We start from the raw sequence: 12,830 nt of genomic DNA, 5'->3' as shown, positions 1-12,830 counted from the left end.
CTGAGCGTTGAGGAACATCCCAAGCGTGCTACCGCTGTGATGCTCCCTTGGCTCTGAGGCCCTGGTCACAGACCCCGTCCCTCATCCCGTTCCTACACCACAGATCCTGTTAGGGGTTGAATTATGTCCCCCCAAAAAATATGTTGAAGTCTTAGCCTCCCAGCACCTGTGGATGTGATCTTATTTGGAGATAGTGTCTTTGCAGGTTTAGTCAAGTTAAAATGAAGTCATTAGGGTGCAACCTGATCCAAGCACAACGGGTGTCCTCATTAGAAGAGGAAAAGCCCTGTGAAGACAGAGACAAAAAGCTGAGGAAGCTATTAGAGAGGCAGAGCTGCAAACCAAGGATCACCTGGAGGCAGCAGAAGGTGGTGAGTCAATTTCTGTTTAATAAATTTCTGTTGTTTTAAGCACCACATTTCTAGGGCCTCCATAGAGCAGCCCTAAGAATCTGATACAGAACCCCAACACACTCACACACTCCCCCACACCAGGCATTTCTCTGTTCCTCCACGGACCCAAATCCTTCCCACCCTTTTAAACACATGATGCTCCGTCAGAATGTTCTTCACCCTCCCTCCTCCCCACTACCCTTGCCTTGCTCCTTCCAAACTCAGCTTAAATGGCATTTCTTCAGGAAAGTCTAGACCTGGGTATTCCAGGCTCCCCTCAGAACATCAACAGAAGTGCGTTCTCTGAAGCCCTCGCCGCATCTGTAGTTAATGCCTGGTGCGGTTGCCCAATGCCCAAGGCGCGGCGCGTGCCCTGCTGTGGGTGTCATGACAACTGGGCCTGGCCTGTCATATTCAGCAGCAATCCTATCCCCTTGGCCCTGAGGCAGTGCTGGAATTTTTTTCTTTTCACAGCATACTCCAAGCATGAAACAAACAATACATGTTCAATCTTGGGAAAAGAAACCCAAGAGAACATATTGAGCAGACAGGGAAAAATATGCTAAAAATCATCTACATTCCCACGGCATAGAGTAATCATTGTTGGCATTTTGATATACGTGCTTCCAGACCTTTTTTCATGCAAGATATATTTCTTAAAAGGTGATTATACTGTCTTGTATGCTGCTTTTTTCCGGTGAGAAATGTGTAAAAAACATGTTTAAGAGTCAAGAGATACAGGGGTGCCTGGGTGGCTCAGTTGGTTGGGTGTTCGACTCTTGGTTTTGGTTTGGGTCATGATGTCAGAGTTGTGGGATTGAGCCTGGCATTGGGCTCTGCGCTGGGCAGGGAGTCTGCTGGAGATTCCCTCTCTCCCTCTCCCTCTGCCCCTCTTCCCCCTAAAATAAACAAATCTTTAAAAAAAAAAAAGAGTCATTAATACAAAATTACCTCATCATTTTTGGTGGCTTTGCAACCTTCTACTATAAGATGCATCACAATTTAGTCAACAAGTCCTCATTGTTGGGCATTTGCATAACTTTCAGTTTTTCCTCTGGTGTAAACAATAATGCCACGAACATCTGAAAAATAGGCATTTTTTGTGTCCTTGTCTGATTATTTCTTTTTTTTAAGATTTTATTTATTTATTTGACAAAGAGAGAGAGCAGAACAGGACAGGGAGGAGCAGGCTCGATCCCAGGACCCTGAGATCATGACCTGAGCCGAAGGCAGAGGCTTAACCAACTGAGCCACCAAGGTGCCCCTTGTCTGAGTATTTCCTGATGAAGGGTTCCTGGAAGTGGATTGCTAGATCTGTGATGACACATGTGTTTTTTAAGGCTTCAAATGCATAGTCCCAACCTGGCCTTTATTTATTTATTTTTTTTTTTTTGAAATCCAAATCAACCTGGCCTTTAAAGCAGAGGAACTTCTTAGGGTGGTGGGATGAAGGAAGGGATGGAGTGAAGAACAAGTCTGGGGGAAACAATGACCAGTCAGAGCCACAGAGCAAGCAACTGCAGTGTTCCCTGGGGGAGTAGGTCCTCCGTAGCCTAGAGGCCCTTGGCTACTTGGCACAGCTGGCTCTTGGGGCTGGGAGAACTCTGTTCAGGCCTTCTTTTGGGCACCTTTGATTTTCTTTGGTTTTGAAGCAGCTGAGCCCTTGCTCACCTCAGGGGGCCCCCTTGGGAGCCACTTGTGGGGAAGAGAAGATAGAGGGAATTCCCCCATTTAGAGGAAGTGATTTTTGCAAACAAGAGTTTTCAGGAGGCCTCCTTGTTCGTGGAAGGCCCGTTGTCATCTGTGAGTGCATGTGTTGTCCACCTGGTTTCTGGTTGTGATGCGGTGAAGGGTCCAGGCAAAGACTCACTGGCCTGGCCAGAATGAACAGCTGTGGCTCCGTGGGGGCCACCCCAATCCCACTCTCCAGGCCAGCCCTGTCCTCCGGTTAAATCAGCTTCTCAGTTTGCCAGAGACCAGCCAGAGATACTCCCAGCCACCCCAGGAGAACGTGTAGATATGAAACTTGGACCTGGTACCTTCCACCCCCTCCCATGCAGTCAAGGCACAGAGCAAGCCATTTACCACCCTGAGCCTCAGACAGATCCCCTGCAAAATGGGGAATAATATTCTAGCTATCTTCCAGAATGGCTCAGTGGATTAAGAAAAATACCATGTGTAACACTCAGCATCCTATCTGGAACATGGTAAATCCTTTATGATGATGATTGATGGTGAAGTTCCATGTGACTGTTTTTTTGGCTAGAATCACAGGGTTCTCTCTGAGAAGTCAGAGGCGTGGCTACTTCCTGTGGAAGCCAAAGCCCCACTCCTCTGCAGGCTCTCAGCTGCTGTGAAACCTTTTACCAGAAAGGCTGCTGTTACAGGAAATAACTTTCATTCTCCCTTCCTCCTTCCTGATATCACAGTCTCCAGAAAAAGAGGATCTGCGTCCAGACCAGAATCAAAATCAGGCAGGTCAGTATGGTGTAGTGTGTGTGCTGCCTTCCCCTGAGAGCGTGTGGAGCCCTGTCTGGGTGCTGGAGAGTCTGTTTGATCGTGGGGTCTTGAGGTGTTCAGGGTTATGGCTGCAGGGGACGATGAGGGGGAGCAAAGGGCAATGGAACAAGGGCCTCCTCAAGCTTCCCTCTCCACATCAAGACTGGAGTATGGCTCATCAGGGCCCTTCCTCCCTTCCCGGGGAGCAGGAAATACCGTCCTCTCCTGAGCTGTGGTCTGGTGAGACACCAGGGCTGGAGTGTTGTGGAAAAAGTTTTGATTGTTTTTTAAAGTCCCATTTTCAGGCTGTACCCAGAGAGTCTGCACTTGGTCGCTGGGGGTCATTGCCTTAGACCTCTCCCTGTCATCTTCCAGAAACAATCTGCAGTCTCCAAGGTAGAAGGTAGGTAGGACTAGGAGCAGCAGAGCATAGGCTCCAAGGCTGAGGCTCCCAGACACCCAGAGATGGGCAGCAGCCTTCCAACTGTCCTGCCTGCACTCCCAGACTGTGATGTCACTTTTGCTGACTAACGCCTTCCCTGGGGTTGATTCGGTGGAGAGGGAAGCCAGGTTCCCAACAGTCCCTAGGTGGGTGGCACCTCACAGGACATTTTCAGGTCTGGGTCTGGGACAGTCACTGCTTTTTTTCTTCACTACATCTGTGGTCTTCCTGGGGTTGGGTAGGGTGTATATGTGTGGGCGCACCCACTTCTTCCCCTGCTTCTTTTTCAACAAATCTCTCCGAGACAGGAGTGCTGGGATGCTCTAGGCCCAGCCTGTCCTCTAGAGGCATCTCCGACAACAGCCTCTGACCCTGGCTGGGCACCAGGAGGAGAAAGCTGTCCTGCCATGGTAGGAGAGTGGGAGGATAACGGCCATGGGTTTCTTGGTACCCACAGATGTCCCATTCTAGCCTGCACCCATCCATCCCACGGCCTAGGGGGACCAGAGCCCGGAAGGCAGCCTTCATCCTGTTCGCTGTCTGCCTGACAGCCCTTTGGGTTCTGGGAGAGCCACCAGAACACATTCTCCGATGGCTGGTGTTCCACCTGGCCTCCCTGCAGCTGGGACTGCTCTTCAAGGGGGTCTGTCATCTGACTGAGGAGCTGTGCCACCTCCACTCCAGGTGACTCCATTACCCATGGCGATTTCCCAACCACCTGCCCCCACATCTTGCTCTCTTGACGCCCAGCCCTGCCCCTCCTTGAATCTCCCTGGCTGAGCAGGGCAGCAGTCCAGAGCTTGCCTGTCCCCTGCAGGTACCAGGGCAGCTATTGGAGGGCTACTCGGGCTTGCCTGGGCTGCCCCATTCGCTGTGGGGCTCTGCTGCTGCTGTCCTGCTATTTCTATGGCTCCCTCCCAAACACAGCTGGCCTGCCTTTCACCTGGATGCTTGCCCTCCTGGGCCTCTCAGAGGCACTGAACATCCTCCTAGAACTCCAGGTGAGACACAGAGGGAGGTGGAGGGTGTAGCCAAGTGGAGGGAGCAGCTAGTAGGTCCTACTCTGAGCTCAGCAGTGGGGATGGGACTAGTTTAGAGGTCAGTCCTTAGAATAGAGTGTGTAATGTTCCACAACAGTGGCAGAGAAGGGAGCAGGTTGGCAGCTGGTCGGGAAAACTTTTTGAGGAGGAGGAATCTGGTTACCCTTCATGGAGGCTCCCCAGCCCCACCCTGCTGTCTACAGGGCCTAGCCCCAGCTGAGGTCTCCGCAGTCTGTGAGAAAAGGAACTTCAACGTGGCCCACGGGCTGGCATGGTCATATTACATTGGGTACCTGCGGCTGATCTTGCCAGGTGAGCCATTCTCGACGCTTCTATTTCCAGATCTTTAAAACAGACAATAAGACATAAAACCTGCCGTATTTTTCAAAGAATTTTTGTTCCCAAGGAATCATCTGATTCCCAAAGCAATTCTGTAGGCATGAAGGATGTTATTTTGCCTGGTTTACAGGGAGGAATATGGCGCTTAGAGCCATTAAGTGATTTCTCTCAGGTTAAGCATGAATTCTTCCAATGAATATTTACTGCATGATCTGGGTGTGCATTTTCACTTTTAATTCATACCCTGTGGACAAGGGATAATTATCATCCCTGTTGTAGAGATAAGACAATCGTGGCTCTACAAGGTGAAGTCACTTCTCCCAAGTCACACGACTTAGTGAGCGGAGAAAGGATTTGAACCCAGGCCTGCCCAGAGCCTGGATCCTTGACACTCTACTACGAGCCCATGTGTCATGTCTCATTTCTTCTGACTTGCTTGCCAAGAGCATGGCTCTCCCATAACTCATTGCTCTCTGCCCTTGTCACCAGGGCCTCTGCTAGGAAACAGGTCTGGAGCGAGAGGCCAGACCCCGTACACCTAGGAGTGCTGGGAATGTCACCTTCCAGGGCTCTTCCTGCCTCTCAGAGCCCTAAAAGCTGTAGTGGGAAGGAGCAGGGTGAGCAGAGACATCTGGACAAAGGACAACTGAAGGAGGGGAGGAGAAGGAGTGGGGGGAGGGTTCCTGAAGGCTCTGCCCCTCCTGGCTCAGGCACAATGCAAGTGGACTGGACCCGTGGTTCGCATGCACTCACACATTGAGGGGGAACCAATGAATTGGGTCTCTGCCCTGGGTGACAGGGCTGTAGGAATGACTTCTTGGGCCTCTCCACCCCAGGGCTCCCAGCCCGGATACGCATGTACAATCTACAGCACGCCAACATGCTCCGGGGCTTGGGGAGCCATCGACTACACATCCTCTTCCCTCTGGACTGTGGGGTTCCTGACGACTTGAGTGTGGCCGACCCCAACATTCGCTTCCTATATGAGCTGCCGCAGCAAAGTGCTGACCGTGCTGGCATCAAGGGCCGGGTTTACACCAACAGTGTCTATGAGCTTCTGGAAAATGGGCAACCGGTGAGTGTTCAGGGAGAAGGGTGCTGCTAAGGAGAAATCCAGCCCAGAGCACCAGAATTCTGACCCTGGGCCAAGCACTGATACAAATCCATTGCCCTCCTCTGAGCCTTCATTTCCCGAATTTGTCCCAAGGCTGGGCAGGATTTGGCTCTGAAGGACGATAGCAACCAGTAACAGTAATCAGAGCCCTTAGCGCATACCAGATGCCAGTCATCTAACCGCCTCATCTAAGCCTCGCTACCACCTGTGGGCTGAGGACTGTTATGAGCCCTACTTCACAGATGAGGAAACCAAGACTCAAAGAACCAGCAAGAAACAGGACGATTTCAACCCAACAAACCACGTACTTGACCATAAAGTTGCCCTAAACAAAGGTGTGAGAATGTATGTAAGATCTCACATAGGTTGGAGGAAGCCCAGACCAGGGTTCAGCCCCAGAGTCCAGCCCCCACATTTGATTTCCCACTGGAGCAGTGGACAGCAGAGTGACTCAGTGGGCCTTGCCCCAGGATCCGAGAAGGAGGATCTGTGGAGAGCAAATTTAGCACAGTTGTGGTCCTGATTTTAGGAGCAAAGGCCACCAGACTCCATGGATCCCATCAGGGCTGCCTTCTCCCAGAACTCCATCTCTACGGGCTGAGGGAGTAGGGCCCCAGCAGTGGCACCAGGGTCCAGAGTCTGTCTGTCTGGGCCCTGTTTGAGTCTTGGCCCCATCTCACCTCTTCTAGGCGGGCATCTGTGTCCTGGAGTATGCCACCCCCTTGCAGACCCTTTTCGCCATGTCACAGGATGGCCGAGCTGGCTTCAGCCGGGAGGACCGGCTTGAGCAGGCCAAACTCTTCTGCCGGATACTTGAAGACATCCTGGCAGATGCCCCTGAATGGCAGAAAAACTGCCGCCTTATCGTCTACCAGGGTGAGGGCTTGATAGGCTACTGGGTGGGAAGAGAAGAGGCGTCCCGAGGGGTTAGAAGTAGCTCGAGTGGCACCATGCCCTGGGTCTTCCCAAGCGGTCAAGGCATCCAAGCCCGGCTCCTTCCTGCCCAGGGAAAGGTCCTACCTCTCCACTTAGGGCACTCAGTTGCTTTCTGAGTATCTGGCTACGGGTCCTGGGTGGAGTGTGAAGAGATGCGCTCCAGGAGCCCCTGACTTCATCTAGGAATGCTAGAAGAAGCAGAAAAGTCCCAGCCCCAGGACACAGAGACTGGGGCTGCTGGTCTCTGCTCTCTCTAAGCCCCATTTCTAGGATTGGGAAGGTGGAATTCTGTTATCTCTAAAACCACTTCTAGCCCCAGAATTCCAGGGAACACTAGCCTCAGAGCCAGGGGTGGGGAAGGACACAGAGAGGTGAGGGAGAGGAAGGGTTGGAGGATCTGCCCCCCGAAAGCCTCAGGGCATGTTCAAGTGAGAACATGAGAGGTCCTCACCACACTCCTCACCCACCTTCCCCATCCTTGTTCCAGAACCTGCAGAGGGAAGCAGCTTCTCCCTATCACAGGAGATTCTCCAGCACTTGCGGCAGGAGGAAAGGGAGGTCACTATGGGTGGCCCGGACACCTCGATTGCACCCAATTCCTCCACTCTGTCCCAGGAGCCCAAGCTCCTCATCAGTGGCTTGGAACAGCCTCTACCACTCCGCACGGATTTATTCTGATGCTCAGGGTTCGCTGGCCTGAAACCCCAGTGCTCCCCAAGACTCTGGATCCCCAAGACTGTGGATTGAAGGGCTTTCTTCAGCAGCTGAATACCCAGCAGAACCACTTCCTCCCAGAGGGAGCCTCTCAGAGAAGGTCCCTGAACTTAACATTTCAAGACGAATCCTATGACTTTGGGCAAGTTGTTTTACCCTCTGAACCTCAGTGTCCTCATCTGTGAAATGGTATTATAATCACTGTCCTACCTATCTTGCAGGGTTGTTGTGAGGATTATGACTCTATGGAACATTTTTGTAAACTCTAAATGCCAGATAAATTTAAGGGATGTGTCAGGTGTCTTTCATTGGACCTCCAGACTGACTCTCTAGCCCTCTCTCCCTCCTCTGTCCTGGGATGGCATCGACAGGCTCCCTTGCTCTCTGAATTCTGGTCATGTTCAGTCCATGGGAAGCCCCAGTAGGAGAACAGAGGGAAAGGGAGGGGGGCGAGGTTGGGGTATTTATTCTCCCAGATTCCTCCCTGTAGCACAAAGGTCACTGTGGGCTCTCTGCATCTCTGACCTAAAGCCATGCTTCTGCCATGCTCTCGGTAACCCTGCTCTCCCCAGGTTCCATTATCTGCCCCTTCCCCGTGCTGCTCAGACCTAGCGATGGTCCTGGCTTCCTGCTAATGTCCCTTCTGGAGCACTCACTCTTCACTTACAGTCTTCTTATACCTGCCCTTTCTGAACAGCCCCCTTTCTTTAAAAAAAAATTTTTTTTTCTTTAGAGAGTACATACATGGGTGTACATGGGGGAGGGTGGGTGGGGAGGGGCAGAAGGAGACAGGGAGAGAGACTCTCAAGGAGCTCCACGCCCAGCATGGAACCTGATGTGGGGCTCAATCTCACAACACTAGGATCATGACCTGAGCTGAAATCAAGAGTCAGACGCTCAACCGACTGAGCCACCCAGACACCTGTAAATAGCCCCCTTTTCAGCACTCCTCAGATGACCTATTTGAGTGTGCCATCTTTCTCTGGCTGGACTCTGACTCACACAAGCAATCTGAAATGTCCAAATCCACTTGCACAGACGTACTTCCACTTCCTTAGACCCCCTAGACCCCTCCTTATTCTTTGCCCATGGACAGGGCAGTGTGGTGGTGAGCATGCGTTCACTGCGGATGGAGCCCAGGAGTCAGGCTGGGGGCAGAGAGTGTAGTATGCCCCATGGGCCTTTGTCTCTAGTGAGAGGCTGGGGAATACGGAGCGGCACACAGCCACATCCGGGGCAAGGGGCTACCCGAAGGACCAGGGGCCACTGGATGAATGTGCCCGGATGATAGAGCCTGCAAACGGATAAGGGGGAAGGGGAGAAGAGGGTTTGTGTGAGGAGATAGGATATACTCTGGGAGACCTCGGACAACACACCCAGGCATCTGCTGTGTCTTATGCCCTGCCATCACTGTTAGAACCAAGCCATTACAATGCTGTAATGGCAAACCTCCCCTATCAGGGAGGGCAGGCAGCCCATTTCTACCAGTTCCTTCTGTTTTACCCACGACTTGTTCCCTACCTCCCACTCTGGTTTGATTTTGTTTCATTTTGTTTTAAATTTTTTTAAGTAACCTCCATACCCAACATGTGTCTTGACTCACAACCCCGAGATCAAGAGTTGGACGCTCTATTGACTGAGCTAGCTAGGTGCCCCTCACCTCTGTTTTTTTATCACAAATGCTCAGCACAAATTTCTGCATACAGCATCACTGTGGAGATGGGCCCAACAGACAGACACACATTTGCCAGAAGGAACCAACTGCTCCCAAGGATTCCAGAGCCTAAGGAGGAAAGGAGGACACAATCTCTTCTTCCCAGCTGTCCCAGCCATCCTGCCCCCCAAGGCCCAAGGCTCCTCCAACCTTACACCAATCATTCCTGTGCCTAGAAACCAGGGGAGAATCCAGGGCCTTTCCAAAATGACCTGCCCCCACCCTCTAGCCCCCAACTTGGTGCTTAGGCTGGAGAGTCTGACAGTTCAGGTTCAAATCCTGACTTCACCACTTGGCATCTGTGTCCACCTGGGGATCTGGATATCCTCCACTGTAAGACTGGGAGAACAGGGGCTCTTTCTCCCAAAGTTGTTATGCGGAGTGAACGCTAGGATATCCACAGGTCCACGGGTGAGTCGGGTGCCCAGCGTATAGCTGGACCACAAAGGAGACAGGCCAGTCCTCAGTGCACATTACAATCTCCACCTCTGTTCCTCTGCATTGTCTGCCATCCTCACCTTCCTGACGGCCAGGGTCTCACCAAGGCCAGTACCAGGGTGCATCTGCTGTCCTCAGGCATTCCCCAGTGTAAAGAACCCAGATGCCCCTCCATAAACGCCTATCTGCACGTTCTCAACTGCACAACACTGAGGTACAGTTGGGTCAGGGACAGGGTGCCTTTTGGAGAGCCACCCGGAGGCTCAGCACTGCCTTCCCACATCTTATCAACCTCCACGCCCACCATGCCCTGCAAATCCCTCTCCTCACTCCTTCTTTCCCTTAGACGAGCAGCATGGAGCTCCTTTTCCTTTCTTGTGTTCCCACTAGCTGGAAGGTTCTGGATTTGGGACACATCATGGGATAAATTTTAGGCTGGTTCCAACTGGCCCATACACACAAAAAGGGGCAGGTAGAGAGAGCCCCCGAATTCCCTCCATCTCATCCTGGGAAGGCAAGAAAAAGTCTTGCCCCAACATAGTAGGGCATAGTAGGGCATTCAAAAGCCATGTAGGGAGATATAATTGGCTTGAGGCTTTATAAGGGCCTTGGAAGTTGTTGAGGAGGGTTAGGCCCCCGGAGCCAAAGGGCTATCTTCTGATCAGTAAAGGGCAACAGATTTTCCTTCTTTTCCTGAGTACCAGAGAAGGCAGACCCCTAGGTTCTTTGCCTCGGCTCTCCCTGACTAGCTCTCACAGGACCTGGGGGCACTGGGGGCAGGACCTCTACAGTGAGACTCTTGAGATTCCCCACACAGGGGTGGGGTAGGTGGGGGAATCTTGCAAGCTGGACTCATGCAGACACCAAAAGCAAAGGAGATTAGGGATGAGAGGAGGAGGTACAAAGTTGGTAAAGGAGGGTCAAGGATCTGATGGTCCTGAAAAGCAGGGAGTAGCTTTGTGAGGGCAGCTTTGGGCCCTGGTAATGCTCACAGGAGCATGTTTCCAGGCAAAGCCCTCAAGCTTCTTTTATTTCTCCTGTCCGCATCAGCACTTTCTCTATAAATATTCTGCCGAGAGAGCAGCTCCAGCTGAGTCCATGTGTGCATTTCCAAAGCTCTGATGTCCAGACCCCAAGTTGCTTTTGCCCTAATTCTCTGTCCAGTTTCTTGTTGTGAGCCAGGTCAGTCCAACTTTTCAAAGTGTCCCTCCTACAGACATGTGACTTCATCAACGCTGAGCCTAGGCCCATCTGGCACGGAGCAGGAGCCAGGGACAGGAGGTTCCTGCCAGGTGTCTCCATGAGCATCCTGGGGGCCCAGCACTCGCCAGTGGATGAGGTAGATGCCGCCTTCCGGCTTTGGGGCTGGTGGCTCTGCGGGGAGAGTGGCACGGCCCTGGTGTAGTCTTGGCCCAAAGTGGACTGCCACCACGATACAGACAGCCAGTAGGACAAAAGCAGCAACAATGATGGTGAGCAGGGGTAGCCCATCCCCTCTTGGTGGTTCCCAGGTCCCACCCGGCACCTCTGGGAGTTGCCTTTGGGGCTCCTGCCCTGAGCCGTTCACAGCTGCAGAAGGCCAGGGACGTTGGCCAGCCTGGTAGGGGAGTGGCAGGGAGAAAAAGGGTGATATGGTCCTGTGCACACGGAAAAAGAGCCAAATGGAGAGACAGATACCCAAAGGGAACTGAGAGACAGAGAGCATTAGGGAGAGAGAAACACAGACAAAGAAAGGGAGTGAAGACATGGAGAGACAAAGAAAGGGAGGGAAGACATGGAGAGACAAAGAAACATACAGATAAACACATGCATAGCAATAAACCCCACAACTCCCCCCACAAAAAAACCCGCATGTAGGAAGAGAGAGAATCAAAGAAAAATACAGGTGTGTGGTGGGGGGGGATACAGAGAGAAAGAGGAAAACACAAAGCCAAGAAGACAAAGAAAGAGAGATAAAGAACCAGGAATGAAATAGATGTAGAGAGACAGAGAAAGAGAATAGGGAGACAAAGTCATTCAGAAAGGGATGGAGAGGGCTTCCTTACAGTCTGGCATGCAGAGTGTGGCCCCCCACACCCGTCCCCTCCCACTGATCTGTCTATCCAGGCCTCCAGTAAAATTCCAATAGATTATATGTCCTAGGTCAGGAATCTGAGGCCACGAAGGGCTGCTGTTCCATGGCCCGGCCTGTGGGCAGGGAGCAGCCCTTCTTCAAGTCCTGGGAGAAGGGAGTCATTGTGTTGAGCGTCTTAGGTTCCCACCACCCTCAACTCACACAGAAGGCAGAGGGGTGGTACCTTGGGGGAGGGAGAAAGGAAAATGAGGCAGGAACCCCCAAAGCTGGGGGTAAAGCAAAGGGGATACCTCATCCCATAACATAGGATCTTCTTAGGGGTCTCAGGTCTGGACCTAGAAGGGAGGGGATGCCCAGTGTGGATTCCTGGCTGCATTGAGGAGAACCCATGCCAGCCTCTGCCTCTCTCAAGGTCCCAGCCAGAAGCTGGGGGTAATGTCTGTCTGTCTCGGCTCTGCTAACTGTTGAGTAGGGGTGGGATGGATTACCATGAAGGTAGCAAACCTCCAAACGATAAATGTCAGAGCCAGCTGATGAAGTTACCACAGGCTCAAGAAAACTTCTCTCCCTAGCCTCCCTCCCCATCCCCCCTGGACCATCAGTGGCCCCCCACTCCCGACATGGGGGTGGAGCCTCTCCCCTAAACCTGGAGCCATCAGCCTGGCCCTCCCCCAAGAGACGGCAATTGGGGTCCAGGGAAGACTATTGAGAACACTCTCTTTAGTTTCTCAGTCACACTGTCATCCCCAACACTGTCCTTTTGCATGTAGGAAGCCCAATACCAACCCCCAGTTAAAAGTCTGAGGCTCTCTGGGGTCCAGGCCACAGAGCTCCCTGCACAGGGGACGGAGGGGGAAAGCAGCTCCGGATGTACAGGGGGAAAAAGGGAAGTTCAGGCTGGGGAAAGGGCTGGGGTCTCTGCAGGGAGACAGGCAGCTTAGCTGGAAGGGTTGAGCCCAAAGTCTACCTGGTGCATTGTCCGCCTGGTGCAAGGCTCCCCGGGGACTGGCGGCCAGCCCTGAGAAGAAGAGCCTACTGCCCCAGCTTGTCCCCTACCCGGAGCTGCCACGTCTATGGGGCGCACACACCCTCTGCATATATACTCTCCCGCACTTTCACTTCCGCAAA

The 12,830-nt window shown here is 52.5% G+C and overlaps 2 protein-coding genes across 2 annotated transcripts; one reads left to right on the top strand and one right to left on the bottom strand.

Annotated features, from left to right (window-relative positions):
- The first annotated feature begins 2,876 nt into the window (after positions 1-2,876).
- Positions 2,877-7,787, top strand: STING1 (stimulator of interferon response cGAMP interactor 1). The gene is made up of 6 exons (XM_047728937.1): positions 2,877-4,017; positions 4,151-4,334; positions 4,577-4,685; positions 5,549-5,787; positions 6,516-6,702; positions 7,250-7,787. Exons 1-6 carry the CDS (start codon positions 3,791-3,793, stop codon positions 7,438-7,440), a joined length of 1,137 nt encoding a protein of 378 aa, XP_047584893.1. The 5' UTR covers positions 2,877-3,790; the 3' UTR covers positions 7,441-7,787.
- A 1,202-nt stretch (positions 7,788-8,989) lies between these two features.
- On the bottom strand, positions 8,990-12,806 carry SMIM33 (small integral membrane protein 33). Its single transcript, XM_047728950.1, has 2 exons — positions 12,670-12,806; positions 8,990-11,225 (listed from the first exon to the last, which is right to left on the bottom strand). The coding sequence occupies exons 1-2, from the start codon at positions 12,676-12,678 to the stop codon at positions 10,839-10,841; spliced, it is 396 nt and encodes a 131-aa protein (XP_047584906.1). The 5' UTR covers positions 12,679-12,806; the 3' UTR covers positions 8,990-10,838.
- Positions 12,807-12,830: the final 24 nt, after the last annotated feature.

The sequence above is a fragment of the Lutra lutra genome, chromosome 5 (genome assembly GCF_902655055.1).
Source record: "Lutra lutra chromosome 5, mLutLut1.2, whole genome shotgun sequence".
Classification (NCBI taxonomy): domain Eukaryota; kingdom Metazoa; phylum Chordata; class Mammalia; order Carnivora; family Mustelidae; genus Lutra; species Lutra lutra.
The sequence above is the reverse complement of the archived record's forward strand: the minus strand, read 5'-3'. Positions and strand labels throughout refer to the sequence as shown.